The sequence below is a fragment of the Mus pahari genome, chromosome 6 (genome assembly GCF_900095145.1).
Source record: "Mus pahari chromosome 6, PAHARI_EIJ_v1.1, whole genome shotgun sequence".
Lineage (NCBI taxonomy): Eukaryota > Metazoa > Chordata > Mammalia > Rodentia > Muridae > Mus > Mus pahari.
The window spans coordinates 16,870,871-16,885,155 of record NC_034595.1 but is presented as its reverse complement, the minus strand read 5'-3'; the positions used below and the strand labels follow the sequence as shown (position 1 = coordinate 16,885,155).

At 46.6% G+C, this 14,285-nt stretch overlaps 1 protein-coding gene across 7 annotated transcripts in view; it reads right to left on the bottom strand.

Moving 5' to 3' along the window:
• Positions 1–13,499, bottom strand: part of Znf618 (zinc finger protein 618) — a 158,307-nt gene extending 144,808 nt beyond the window's left edge. For all 7 annotated transcript variants that reach the window (XM_029539851.1, XM_029539853.1, XM_029539852.1 and 4 more), the window contains exon 1: positions 13,398–13,499. In XM_029539851.1, coding sequence (XP_029395711.1) covers positions 13,398–13,430 — 33 coding nt within the window. In that variant the 5' untranslated portion in view covers positions 13,431–13,499. The remainder of the gene's footprint in view (positions 1–13,397) is intronic.
• Between the last annotated feature and the right edge of the window lie 786 nt (positions 13,500–14,285).

Genomic DNA, 14,285 nt, shown 5'->3' with positions numbered 1-14,285 from the left:
AGCTGCTGATCCCTGCAGCTGGAGCCTGGCAAGGGGCAGCATCTGTGCCAGGCCCCCTACCCTCTCTCGGATCCATTTGTTCTATAGCCTACCGATTCCCTCACTATTCAACCCTCCCTCCCCTCACCATTTCGTATTTCTAGACTCCAGCCATTTACCCACTTCTCTAATTGCCTTCCTTCCCCTGAACAAGTGAATGGCACGTAGCTTCTGAGTACACCCAGCCAAAGCTCGAATTGTACAGCCTGAGAAACTGAGGCTCAAAGAAGGGAAAAGGATTACCCGAGACTGGAGACCTAATTCCAACTGCCTGTGGGCTCACGGCATCCCCAGGGTTGAGTCTTGACTCCACTTCTCACTGTCTGCCACTGTCCCCCGAGGAGGAGCGTGAGCAACATTGGCAGGCCTGGCTGGGACACACCAGAGCTCTTGGCTGCGAACATACCTTACATCTGTCTGGGTAGAAATTTGCATTCTGCAACCGGGAGGCCCTGGTTCCAAGTATGTCAAATGTAATTAATTAGAGCAAACCTGCACTGTTTTCAAACGCCGTATTAAAGGCTTTGTGCACACAGAACACACCCCGCTGGCCTGCTGAGGCTTGTTAAAGATGTGGGGAATAAAAGCCAGGGGGTCCTGAGCCTGTGTTGAACAGAATAGGGAGCAATTTCCCCAGTCCATCGCAGCAAAGGTGAATGGCTGAGTAGCAGGGTCTACAGGACAGAGGCTAAAGTCCAGCCCAGCCAACAGCTCTACCCACCACGTGTGTATCACTATACCTTCCCAGGCCATGGAACAGAGCAGGAGCTTGCAGCTCAGACAGGGCCTGGAATTCAGTGTCCACCAGGGCCTGAATCCCTGCCACTTTAGCTACCTGTGCAACAGTGGGTACCTCACTTTATCTCCAACCTCAACTTGCTCACATTAAAAATATAAGTAAAGGGGCTGGGGCCAGGGATGGCTGATGGATATAAGTTCTGCTGTATAAACATGAAGATCTGAGTTCAGACCCTAACACCCAGGCAAAAGGCAGGCACAGGGGCATGAATCTGAAACCCCAATACTGGGGGAAGTGACAGCCAGACCCCATGGACATATCCTATATCCACATAGACACCCACACATGCATACATATATACCTATGTGGGTGGTCCTGGAAAGCCACATGAGTGACTGTACTAAAGGAGATGCCAGATGTTAACTGCTCAGCCCAGTGCCTGGCATCTAATACAAACTCAGCTAACATGCAGTGGCAGAAACACTTTAATGCTGAAAAAATCCATTTGCAAAGCTAAAGTAAGATAAATACGCATGTTGCCCTGCGACCTTTGAGAGAGATCCCGATTAAAAAGCAAAGCTCCCGCTGAATTTCCAACACTCAAACTTCCAGAACACTCAGAGAGAGAGTCCGGGGCCTAGAGTTAAACTGGTGCTGCTGACTCTGGGCAGGTGGGAGGGCAGGTGGGAGGGCAGATCAGGCAGGTGGGCGGCCCTCTAGCTGGCCCATTGAGACAGCAAGCTCTCTGAATCTTCTATAAGCCCTGCTTGCTCAACAATGGTGGGACAAACCACACTCAGCAAAAGAATGGATCCAGCCCTAAACCCTAGGACTCCAAGTCCAGAGCCCTCCAATAGGAGCCGAGACCTCAGGTCCAGCTCAAAGACTGACTAGGCTTTGGGACATCTGGCAGGCAGAGAATCTATCAGAAGTTGGTGTGAGGGGACAGGTGTCTTCTAGACCAGTTTCGGCCTGTCCTGTTGGTTTCATTTTCTTCCAAAATTCTTGGCTAGGTTTAGGGGTCTCGGTAAGCTGAGTGGGATGCTCTTTAACTCCTCCCTCTAAATGACTAAGACATTTCTTTCTGTCCTGTGTCACTGGCAGGTTCCCACTGCCTTGTTTCCCCCAGTCAGGTTACCCTGCCACCCCACCAACATGATCTTTAGTCTCCAGTTCATGCTGAATGCTGCTGTGCGACAACTCTAGGTAAGCCTCACACTCACGATCTGGATCTGGGGCTTTACTTCCTCAGCCACAAAGGACTAGTGGTACGAGCGGCCTAGATCAGCACTCCCCAGCAGACAGAATATCAGCCCGGTGGGTGATTTCTAAGACCCTAGGGACCCCATTGCCTTTTTGTTGTAGTAGTAGTTTTTGGGAGATGGCACAGCCAGTAAAGTGCTTCCTGTACAAGGACCTGAGTTCAATTCCCAGCACCCACAGGAAAAGATGAGCATGGTCGTGCACACCTGTAATCACAGCCCAGAAGACAGAGCCAGAAGGAACCCGGGGCTCAGGGCCAACCAACTTAGACTAACGGGTGAGCCGGAGGTCCCAATTGGAGACCCTGTCTAGAAACCTGAGGTGGACAGTGCCTTCGGATGACACCTGAGGTACACACACACACACACACACACGCACACACACATACACACACACACACACACAGACGTGCGCATGTGCGCACTTACACACACATGCCCACACTCGCACAGACAGAAAATATGCACACAAACACACACATCTAAATAAGTGGATGGGTAGATGGGTGGAAGGGAAAGGAAACCGGCGAATGAACATGATTCCTATATCTTATTTAAGTCACTGTAGATAGGCATCTCCATCTGTCACTGATATTACAAATTGTAATTGGCATCAGTTGGACTTTTTTCTCGCTTAAGTCTTTAAAATCTGATGTGGATCTACTGGCCACATTTCAGCTGGTGGTTTCTAGAATATACTAGAGAGCAGGAGCTCAGACCATCCATCTTCATGGTCCTGGCATGACCATACAGACTCAGGCAGAAAGGAAGCCAGATCCACAAGCACATTCCACCTAAGGCCAGGGGTACGCAGAGGAAGCTCCCCCCCCCCCCGGGGCCTCATTCCAAGCCAGTTTCAGTTTTATTTCTGATCAGTTTTGTGCTCTGCTTTTCCAGCATCCACTGGGAGAAACACCCACACGAACACACTTAACTTCTGATAGTTATTTTCTGCCAGAGGATGAAATTAAAAGAAAAAAACATTTCCCAACATCCAACTATGTCTTTATTTCTTTTCTCTGGCCATTCCAAGCATCCTGCTTGTATCAAATTGGCTCACAAAACTGAGCTCAAAATAAAGTCGGACACAAACTCCTTGTAAAATGTATCCAACGAAAAATTCCCACCCACCCCCCTCCTCCAATTTTCTAGAAAACTACTGGGGAAATGGGGATTTGGACACCAGGGCTCGTAGCTGAAAGATGAGTGGCCAGCTCCTCGGGCGAGCTGTCCTGGACATTAACATCCAGAGCGTGAAGCCAGAACAGTTTTTGACTTTAAATACGATGAGCAAACTGTACGCCAGGGACCGGGGTACTGCCAGCCTTCACTCCTCCCTGGCTCTGTCCAGGCCCAGGGCTGCTGTCCACGGATGCCAGCCCTGCCTACATTCCTGCCTGGATTCAAAACACTACACAGAGATGTTCCTGTGTGGTCCACAGCCCAGTGGGAGTCTGGCATCACCTGACTCCACCTATTCTCTCTAGCTCATACAAGGCTTCATTCTGCTTGGTCAGCCAAAATATTTATATCATTTTTTTTTCTGTTGACTCAATACCATTCTCACCTAGTTCCCCCTCCTTCCTGTTTAAGAAAGGATCAGAGTCATCGCCAGTGTGCTCCTCCAGGTCCCTTCTGTTCCTGAAGCACTTCAGAGTCTGTTACATACTAAGAAGCCCACTGAAGCTTTGGAGTTTAAAAAGCATCGTCAGACATGTCATCTTAGTGCCTTCCTGTGAAGGAATCTCACCAGCCCATTTCCCAGATGTGTAAATTAAGACAAGAGAAGCCTAAGGCATCCCTCTGTGGTCTCAGTATACAAACAACAAACATGTCACAAGCCCACACCACTTCCAGAGATTCCATGCCCCCTTGCTGCCATCTACACTGTGCCACACTGATGGAGGGACACCCTCTCTATGGCCCCACCAGCACCTTCCCTTTGAAACATGATTAGTCTGTTTGGTTCAGGCTGAGAAGCAGGCCATCTAGCCCAGCTTTGATGATAGCCCCAAGGGTGTCTAATTATAACAAGGAAGGGAGGAGCCAGGATTCTCTGGCTATTTCTCAAGACCAAATTAGCTTTAATTCCTTTTAACACGGGGTATGTGCAGATTGCAGGGAAAGGACTCGTTGTTGAGTCAAGAAATCTGAGGTTTTTAATCCCACTTCTGCTTAACTGCTGAGTTTGGGGGGCAAGTCACTCCACTTTCCTTCTCCAGCCTGCATTTCTCCATTTGTATGTTGGGGCTGTGGGGTGGGACATGATTTAGCTCCAGAAGGACAGACTGGTTCACATCTCATGCTAAACTCAAGTGACAGAGAGCCTCATACTAAGATGTACACAGAGGCTACTGGTCAAGTCAAAGGAAAAGAAGGTCATGATTGATTAGTGATGTCTGCCATGGGCTTGTAAGTTGGCGGTGACGGTATGCATGCTACCCATTTACCATCGCTGCATCAGGAAGCAGGAGGGCAGCACAGTGATGATGGAAAGCTCCTTGTCTGTTATAAAGGTTTCTCTCACATCCAACAACCATAAGCATCACCGTCATCAATAACCAGCAAAGAAATAATCACTCTGGCCAAGATTCCCAAACGATCAAGTGATGCAGAGAATGAGGACTAAGCCTTGTCCCTCCTACTTTGATCTGTTCCATCAGTCCTTGGAAATGTCACACTGGTGTTCTGCAGTGAGGAGGGCATCTGTGTAGCTCCAGAGAAGGAGCTACTCATTCTCAAGGCTTCACCTCTTCCCCACAGGGTTGTTTGCCCCTTGCAGAGAAGGTCACAGAAAATGATGGCCACACACCCAACGACGCAGCAGGAAAAGGGATCTGAAGTCAGAGTTCCAGACACTTCTCTAGGTGAAGGACTATCTTCTCTGCACTGGTGCCAAAGCCAGGCGAGGCAAGGAATAAAAAGAGTCTGCAACTCTCTAGGTCACAGCATATGACACCGAAGCTGGGCAACTCGTTTGTGGAAAGGACATTAGCATGTGGATGCAGTACCTCACCTCTGAAACATGAAGAGGTGTGGGCAGAAGAGACGGCTCAGTGGATAGCGTGCTGGGTGCACACAAATGAGGCCCTGAGCTCAGATCCCTGGGGCCCACACAAACTCCACACACAGGAGCACACGCCTATAACTCCAACACTGCCTCAAGGAACAGGCTGGAGAAGCAACTGAGGAAGACACCTGATGTCACACTTGCCCTCCATGTGAGCCTACCTATGCACATGTGCACGCACACACACACACACACACACACACATATACACATACATGTATACACATACATGTATGTATACACACACGTACACACAAAGTTCACACATGTTTACACACACACATGAAATATTTACGTGGAAGTGAAGGTTAAAGACACATGACTGACCTGAAACTGAGGTTCCTACTCCCTTGGTGAACTAGGGCACAAATTGTCAAAATGATAACCTTTCATATAAAAACAGAAAGAAATTAAGCAAACCAGAATTATACTCAGTTTTCCATCATTAATTTTAGTCAGAGTTTGGCATCTGCAACACAGAACTGGACCAGAAATGGGTCTGGCTGAGCATCAAATCACACAGCCAGCTGAAGTCTGAGGGCCCTTATGTCCAACATTTGCCAAACGGCCCCCTAGCAGGCAGCTAAGACTCTCCTCAAGCAAACACGGGCATAGCTGGCACGCTACCTCCACAAGGGCACGCTACCTCCACGAGGTGCTGGCTGTGTCCCACTCACATTCTCTGCACCTCTGCCAAGTGGAGGGTGACTCCTGCTGGCTTCCAACTCAGTCTAAAGAAATACTAAATCCGAGACTGGGGAGATGGCTCAGTTAGTAAAGTACTTGCTAAGTATACATGAAAGACCAGAATTCATCCCCTAAAACCCACATTTAAAAAAAAAAAAAAAAAGGCAAGTGTAATAATAGCCTATAAACCCAAAAGAGGATCCTTGGAGTTTTCAGGCCAGCCAAGTTAGCTGAATGGGAAAGCTCCTACTGCCAAAAAGCAAATAAACACAGTAGAGAGCAACTGAGACTATCTCATGACAACCCGACTACAAGCACATGTGCACACGGAAAGATACTGTAGGACTGGAGAGCTGTCCTAGGAGGGGAAATGCTTGCTGTGCAAACATGGTGTCTGATTTCAGCTCCCCAAATTCATATAAGAGCCAGGGACAGTAACCTGTACTTGTAACCCCGGGTGATATGGTAGAGACAGAAGGATTCTGGTGGCTTGCTGGCCAGCCATTTTGGCTGAAACATGAACTCCACGTTCAGGGAGATAGTCCACCTCAAGAAAGAGTAGAAAGTGCTGGAAGATACCTAAAGTGGACCTCTGGCCTCTACATATACACTCACAGGCCAGCACATCTGTTCTCTCTCTCTCTCTCTCTCTCTCTCTCTCTCTCTCTCTCTCTCTCACACACACACACACACACACACACACACACACACACACACACAAATGGGGTAGGGACAGAAGAACGACAATATCATCAAGCAAACTTTAAAAATCTCCAAGACGTAAAATCAAAAGAAGCCCACACCCTACCCTGCTGAGGACTGCATTTAACTTTTTTCCAAGAGAGCCTGGAGCTTCAAAGCCAACTGTTAAAAAACAAAAAACAAACAAACAAAAAACAAACAAACATACTGCTTATGACTCCCGAAGAAGACCCTGGTTTAAACCAAATAGCCAAACCCAAGCTGGTCATCCACTCTTCACTGGACTCAATTCCAGCTGAGCTATTTCCAAAAGTCAAATGAAGTCATCAAATATTTACTGAGCCTCTGCTCTGTGCCAGACCTCAAGATGAATAAGCCATGCTCACCAGCCTTAAGGAAGTCACCAGCTGGCTAGAGAGACAGATGTGTAACTGACCTGCTCAGTCTTGAACACACAGAGTTAGAGGAGCTTACCTCCAGCGGCTGAAGAGGAACTTTCTTTAGGTCCATGGCTGCTCTGGGACAGACACAGAGGAAGGAGCTCCCGGCAGAGGCCTTAGTGTGATTACACCTCTTTAAAGACTAGGCCACTGGCTTTGAACTGGATCAGGAAACTCTCAGCATCACTGAACAAGGATGTGGAGGTCCCTGGTACAAGCCTCACTTCCAACAGTTGTAAAGCAAACCAACCAACCAAACAATGTGTGTATGTGCATGTATCCTGTTGTTCCCTACAGAAAAACATACCACCCTACCTTTTAAAGAAAAATACTAGTCCAGAACTAGACTAAATAGTGTCGGGGAGACCTAAGTCACCCCAGACAGTGACCCACTGGCCCCTTGATCAAGTGTCAACTCATATAGAATGGCCAGCCTCTAAGGAGCTCACTGGGCCTCTGTTTTTGCTCAAGCTGCTTTCTTTCATCACAAGATCCCCTTCAAGGCCAGGGTTACTATCCACCCCCTTTTCCACATGCAGAAGATGTAGCCCCCAAACCAGAATGACTTTTCCCACAGTGACACAGAGTTCACCACATATCGTGGTGTGGATTTCAGTCTGAGCCTAGCTTTCCATGTGTTAATGGCATGACCAACAGAACCTTTCTGAGCATCTGAGTTCAGGACTGACCTGAGGTAACTTCCTGACGGCTTCGAATTTTCACTTAAGAAACTGATCTCTGTGACACCCCTCCCAGCTTATCCCTCTTCACACCCCACCCTCTTCTTATCTCTCCCAGACAACACTTTGTCTAATCTCACTTCCAATGACTGCCCTCATGCAATGCTCAGCTTCACCCCCACAAGTGTGCGCATGCGCGCGCGCGCACGCGCGTGCACACACACACACACACACACACACACACACACACACACACACACACGGTACAGGTGCGCATACACCCCTGCACACACGCCTGCCACATCCTACTGCATTCTCAGCCACTGTCAGTTTCAACTAAGAGAACAGAAGCATGGCCCACTCTGACCAGAACTGGTTATAAAGATAGATAGGCCTGACAATTGCCAGAGACAGAAATACTCAAATGGGACTCAGGGATGAAGTCCCAGCAATGACGCCACTGGGGTTGAAGATCACTGCTGACCTGAGAGTAACTTGAACAACAACCAGAGAGAATGTGGGTCTGGCCCTGAACTGCCCACTATGGTCACTAGCCACATGTCAATACTTAATACAAAAAACATGGCTGCCAGTCAGAACTGGGAGTCACTGCTGGAGGGAGATGCTCACAGATCTCCAATACCTCATATCTTTCCCCCCAAAGAGTGCCACATTAATTACTTTTTATATTGATAGTGAGTCAAAATAGTAGCGATGTTCAAATACAGGGTTAAAAACACATTTTACTAAAAATCAATGCCACCTGTTTCTTTTTATTCTCTTTAATAGACTACTAGAGAAGGCTAAATTACATATGTGGTGGCAACTTGTGGTTTGAATTCTATTTCTGTTAGACCACATTGCTCTGACACGTCTAAAGGATGAGAGGTACTACAGAGGAAATACATTCACACAGAAACATAAACTTCCACAGTGACCAGAACATAAATACGTCATGGGCTAACCCCAGACAGACTTCTCTGGCAAACTTACAAGAAAGTAGAAAATCAAAGTAAACATGACAGGCCGCTGGGCCTACGGAGACAGAGACCCACGCAACCCTCACTTCTCCAGCACTGGGGACCGACCTCCCGCCTGTCATGCATCTGGTCAGGGCCAGCAAGCAGGGACCGTGCCTACCAATGTACACAGTCAAGAATTCCCGGGTGGCTGAAAACTGGGTACAAAGTGGGTGGCCCAAGGCTCCTACCCTACATAGTTTCCCGACAGTCATAGGGGATAAGCAATAAATGAGGAAATACAATATAAACAAGGAAATTCAAATTACTCCCAGCACATCATGGGAGTTCATTTGTCTGGTACCTTTGGTTTAGGAATCTTCTGACCATGAGATACTATTGGAAATGTACTTCCCATCATTACAAACATCCCCAAGGGTAAGTTTTATGGGACAATATCTGCACATTGGACCAAACAATCTGTCCCTCTGTATTCACTTCTGCCCTCCCCACTCTAAGGCTGGCTGATTTACCAGGTGACTCTACGACACACCAACAGAGAGTGACTCTAGGTCTAAGAAATAGTAATCCAGAGGTATGCATGCCGCTGGACCTCTGAACCTCTGTAACCAGAATAGGGAAACCAGATGTGGTCTCAGCAGCTTTCTCTACACTTCCATGAAGCAGCTACAACCAACCCCTTAAGAGTCAGAATCAGCAAGGAACCAATGCGTTCCTATCCTCTAGCTGGTCTGAATGCGCATCTCACAAGCACAGCTCTACAGGAAATAGTGATTTGCCCAAGGTCACTTAGCAAGACCTTGAGAGAGGTAGCCCTAAGTACCCACAAAGCTGCTTCTCCTTGTGAAATGCTACAACATGCAAATACTGAGAATTCCCTATCTTATGTGCGTGAAAAGCCAGCTCATCTACATTAAGTCAAACGGGGCAAGAAAGTTCTCCTCACCCACAAAGGAGAAGGAAGAATCCTGAAGTCAGCGGAGGCAACATACCAAGGACTGAGGCAAAAGTGGAGAAGAAACCCTATCAAACCCTGGAACAGTTCACAACTGTTCACAACTGGTACAAGCCACGGGCTGTGTATCTTCTAGAACCATAAGACCAGCCATCTTTGCTGTCCTGCAAGAGCAAGCCTCATTCAATTCGACCTCTGTGTAAAGGTTCAAAGTACAAGCAAGCTGTTCTCCCTGGCTCGGTTCAAGTCAAACTATAAAGCGAGTCCTTGAAATTTCAAACCTTATTAGAAAAAAAAAAAAATCTCCTTAGGCAGAAATCAAAACATTAATAAGAGTCTCTACTCTGAGAGGGAATAAAAATGACCTTTTACCAAAATAACCCAGACCATCATCAAATTACCACCCCTCAAGTCCAATTCGCCAAAAAATTTGGCCAATATTATATGAGAATGATAAACAGACGTGAACTAATAAAAACAGCTCCTATATTCGTTTCTAGCTTCCCAGACTTCATCTGAAGACGCAGAGAGGGAGAGACTACCAGGCCCAGGTCAGACCTCACCTCAATGACACCAAGAGAAACAAAAGGGAGCTGGCCCCGCCCCCAACAGGACCAGCATGCACTTCTATTTTTCTGTTTCTTTCAGAACAATCATGATGAAAATAACCAATTCTATAAAAAGAAAAAAGAAGAAGAAGAAGAAAATAAAGGTCTACAAAACAAATTATTCGCAATAACTACAGACAACAAAATTCTCAGCAGAATAGATTGCAGACATCTGAGTGGCAAGGCAGGCTGCGGGCTACACCAGGGAATGAGTGCAAGCATTCTCATTCCTTTGCACTGGAGATAACCTGTTATCTCCATCCGGGACCTTTGCTGAGACGCCCGTATCCCATCCATCTATCCATCCCTACGTCCATTCTCCTCCAGCCCTGGTCAACTTGAGCCCACTATCTCTCAAGGCCTCTAGAACTCCTGAAATTATAAATTCCTTGACTGTCAAGACATTGCCCTAAATAATTCAAGACAAGAAATTTTAATTATGCCCTTAAAGGAAAACAACAAAACAAAACCAAAAAGGCTCATTCCAAATATGTCAGCATGTGGCTAGTCAGCCCTGAAGGACTGTTACAAAAAAAAAAAAAAGAAAAGAAAAGAAAAGAAAAAGAAAAAAGAAAAGAAAGAAAGAAAGACAACAATTAAAAAAAAACAAAAAAAACAAAAAAACAAAAAAACAAAAACACAAAAATAAAATTAAACAAAATTTCCCAAATATTACGACGTTGATGGGGATGATCTAACCTGTGCCAATGTTAAATTCACTCCACAGAATTAGCAGCCCTTCAGAAACCCAGTTTCCATAAAACAAATTGGTGAGGCAGGACCAGGGCCATCCGCTAGCTGTTGATCCTGGGTCCAGGGTGGCCCATCCCCACCCCAGGTAACACATCATAGCTCCAACCCCAACTCCTACAAGGTCCCCCCAAGTCCTACTAACACACTCCTTTTGGATTGAAAATTTTGAACTTTTTTTTTTTTTTACTTAAAAAAAAAAAAAATCAGCACATCCGATCAGACTAAATTATCACCAATTTCCCTTTATCTCGGAACAGATCTTATTCTCTTGTGTCAAATTTCAATCCAGTCAATATTTGTCCCTTGAAATTTTTTCTCTTTTTTGTTTCACCTCCATTTGATTTATCTTAAGGACAAAACCTCCACATAAAATATTGTTTGTAAAAATGCTTTCAAATTCCCAAGGCAAGCACCTCTGGGTTTGGCTTTTGTGTGTATTCTGATTGGTTTTTTTTCTTTCAAAGAAAATAATAAATTTTGCTGCTAGAAACAGCTGAGTTGCTGTTTCAGTTCATTTCTTCAGCAAAGTGTTCTTACCAGGGAAGATGGATTCAAATCAGAATTTTCATCTCTGCCATTCTCTCTCCCACCTTTTTTTCTTACTGGGTCAGTAAAATTTGTGGGATTTTCTGCTGTTACAAACCCCCTCCCTTCAAAACACACACACACAAACACACACACAATCTCCAAATGATCAAAGCTAATGGATTTCTTCTCTTTTGACAGCAATAAAAAAATTTTGAAAAATGCAAAATATTAATGAATTATCCAACCCCACATCACAAAGAAACCTGAAGCCAACCTGAATTTTTTTTAAAGGAACTGATAATGATATTATAATTGGATGAGAAAACAAAATTGAGAAAGACAAATTCTCCTCTTTAACAAGGATTTTTAAAATCCTTATCTCCATCAATTGATTCACTTGTGTGTCGTAAAAAAAAAAAAAAAAAAAAAAAAAAAAAAAATGGGCTTCTGTGAATCCACTGTTAGTTTTTCATAATAATGTTAATTATGCATATCTTATTTTAATGGCGGCCTCTCCTACAAATCTGTGGGCTACTCAGTTTGCACAATATATGAATTGACATTTTTCTCCATTGAATATTGCTCAAGAAAAGGTCCCTGACATTTTCTAGATAAAACAACAACAAAACAAGAAATGCCTAGACCTTGCAGCAAACAAAATCAGGAAACAGTCATAATTATTCCATCAAAGCAGCACACATACACACACACACACAAACACACACACACAAAACCTAACAAAAAAACAGAAAAAAGACCGGCAGGATTTCACTCTAACTTTTCCAATTTCTGATTTTCTTTAAAATCTCAGTAGTTAAATGCAGTAAAATGTAAATGAAAAATTTTAAACCTACAATTTTTGGGTGTGTCCAAAGCCAACAATTTTAGGATCTATTTTCTCTTCTAAATCCTTCTTTCTTGGAAATGGAAAAACTTTGAACGCTGCCAAATGGCAAAATTGGTCATTTTTGCCTACAGAGCAAAACAAGTCACAAATTATAATGAAACACAATTTCTAATTGCTTCATAAAGCCAGTTCTCCCAGCTTTCCCTAAACTGAACTATTTCCCCCTTTTTCTCATTCCAATTACTATTATTTTTTTACTCAAATTAAAATGACTTGGGTACCTAAACTGCCTTTGCTTTCAGGACGTATTTTTGCTTTCTCCCCTTCAAGAATTGAATTCTTTCAAATTCCAGCTTAATTTTCATTTACATATTATCTGGATTTGGCTTCAGAAATAAAAATTGTCTCCATGTTCTTTCAATGATCAAAGTGAAAATTTTCACTCCAAAAAAGATAGAAAAAAAGAATCTTTTCCCCCATCCACCAGTTTGTAGATGAAACTTTGGAATAAATAAGAAATAAAAATATTTCTTTTCAATTTTAATTTCTTTTTTTTTTTATTTACAAAATAGTATCCTCTAGGTGGCGTCGTTTTAATGGGAAAAAACTACCGTTTGAAGAAAAATTAGAAAAAAAAAATTGAGAGAAAGAAATATGGCCTTTAAAAAAATTTAAAAAAAAAAAGATTGTTGCAAAGATTGGGGGCCTAGAAGGAAAGCTCTCATGGGGGTCACCAAGGACCATGAGAGCAGAGAGGGTCAAGGGGAAATTGCAAATTTCGAGGGAGGGTGAGATCTGGAAGAAGGTTGAATTTTCGCAAAATCTGAATTGTCCAAACTGCAATGGCTGCTCCGTGCTCTCGCCGCTTTGTTTCTGGGCTCCGGTCCGAGCTGGGGGCGGCGGGGGGTGGCGGGGGACGCTGGGAGCGGGGTCCCCATCAGCCTCGGCCGCCGCCCCCGCGTCGCCCGCGCCCCGCAGCGTCCCGGGGGGCCGCTCCCGCACCCCGGCCGCCCGGCCCCGCTCCGGAGCCCCCGCCGGCGCCCGCGCTCGCCATCCCGCGGGGCTGCCGCGGCCCCCGCCCCGGCCCCCGCCCCGGCCCCGCGTTACCTGCGGAGCCGTCGCGCCGTCCGGCTGGCTCATCGGTCTGTGCGGGAGGAGGCAGCCCCGGCGCGTCCTGCTCCTCCCGGGCCGGGCTGCGCCGCGCGCACAATGCCGCTGCCACCGCCGCCGCCGCCGCCGCTGCCGCTCCCTCCTCCGCCCGCCCCGCGCGGGCCGGGGGGCGGGGGCCGGGGGCGCCGGGGGGGACCGCCGCGGGGACCGCAGATCTCCCCGCCGGCCCGCGCCCGCCGCGCTGCACCGCGCCCCGCACCGCCCCCGCCGGCCTCCGAGCCGCTGCCGGCCCCCGGCCTCTCCTCGGCCTCCGCCGCGGGCCTCCGCGACGCCCCACGCCGCACACAAAGCCGCCGGTCCCCCGCACCGCCGGCGGCCCCCCAAACTTTCCCGCGCCAGCCCCGCGCGCGGGGCATTTGCTCGCGTGGGGCGGGGGTGGGGGCACAGAAAAGTTTTGGGGACCGGCCTCTGGTGGGACAGAAGGGGTTAATGGGAACGCCTCTCCCCTCCCCACAAGCTCTCCCCCCACCCCCCAAATCAGATCGATTTTTTTAAAATAAAAGTTTTGAGGAGCGCAACTGGAACGCTTCCTGGGAATATTCGGCTAGCCTAGGCTGCCAATACCCCCAGCAGATAAGTTTGAGAACTGAGGGCCAAGGGGACCCTCTCTAACCCTCAGCAAGTCTGAATTTAAATTTACTATTTGAGGAGCCTCTCTTCTGTGTGATGTCAGTGAAATCTCTTTTTTACCCTCCCCCGCCAAAAAATGTAAAATTATTTTTAAAAAACAAACAAACAAACAAACAAACACCTGACCCTATGGAAGGAGAGGCTGAAGGTTGATCAAGGGTCAGCCCCTCCCCCCTCCCAGTTAGAAAAGGAAAT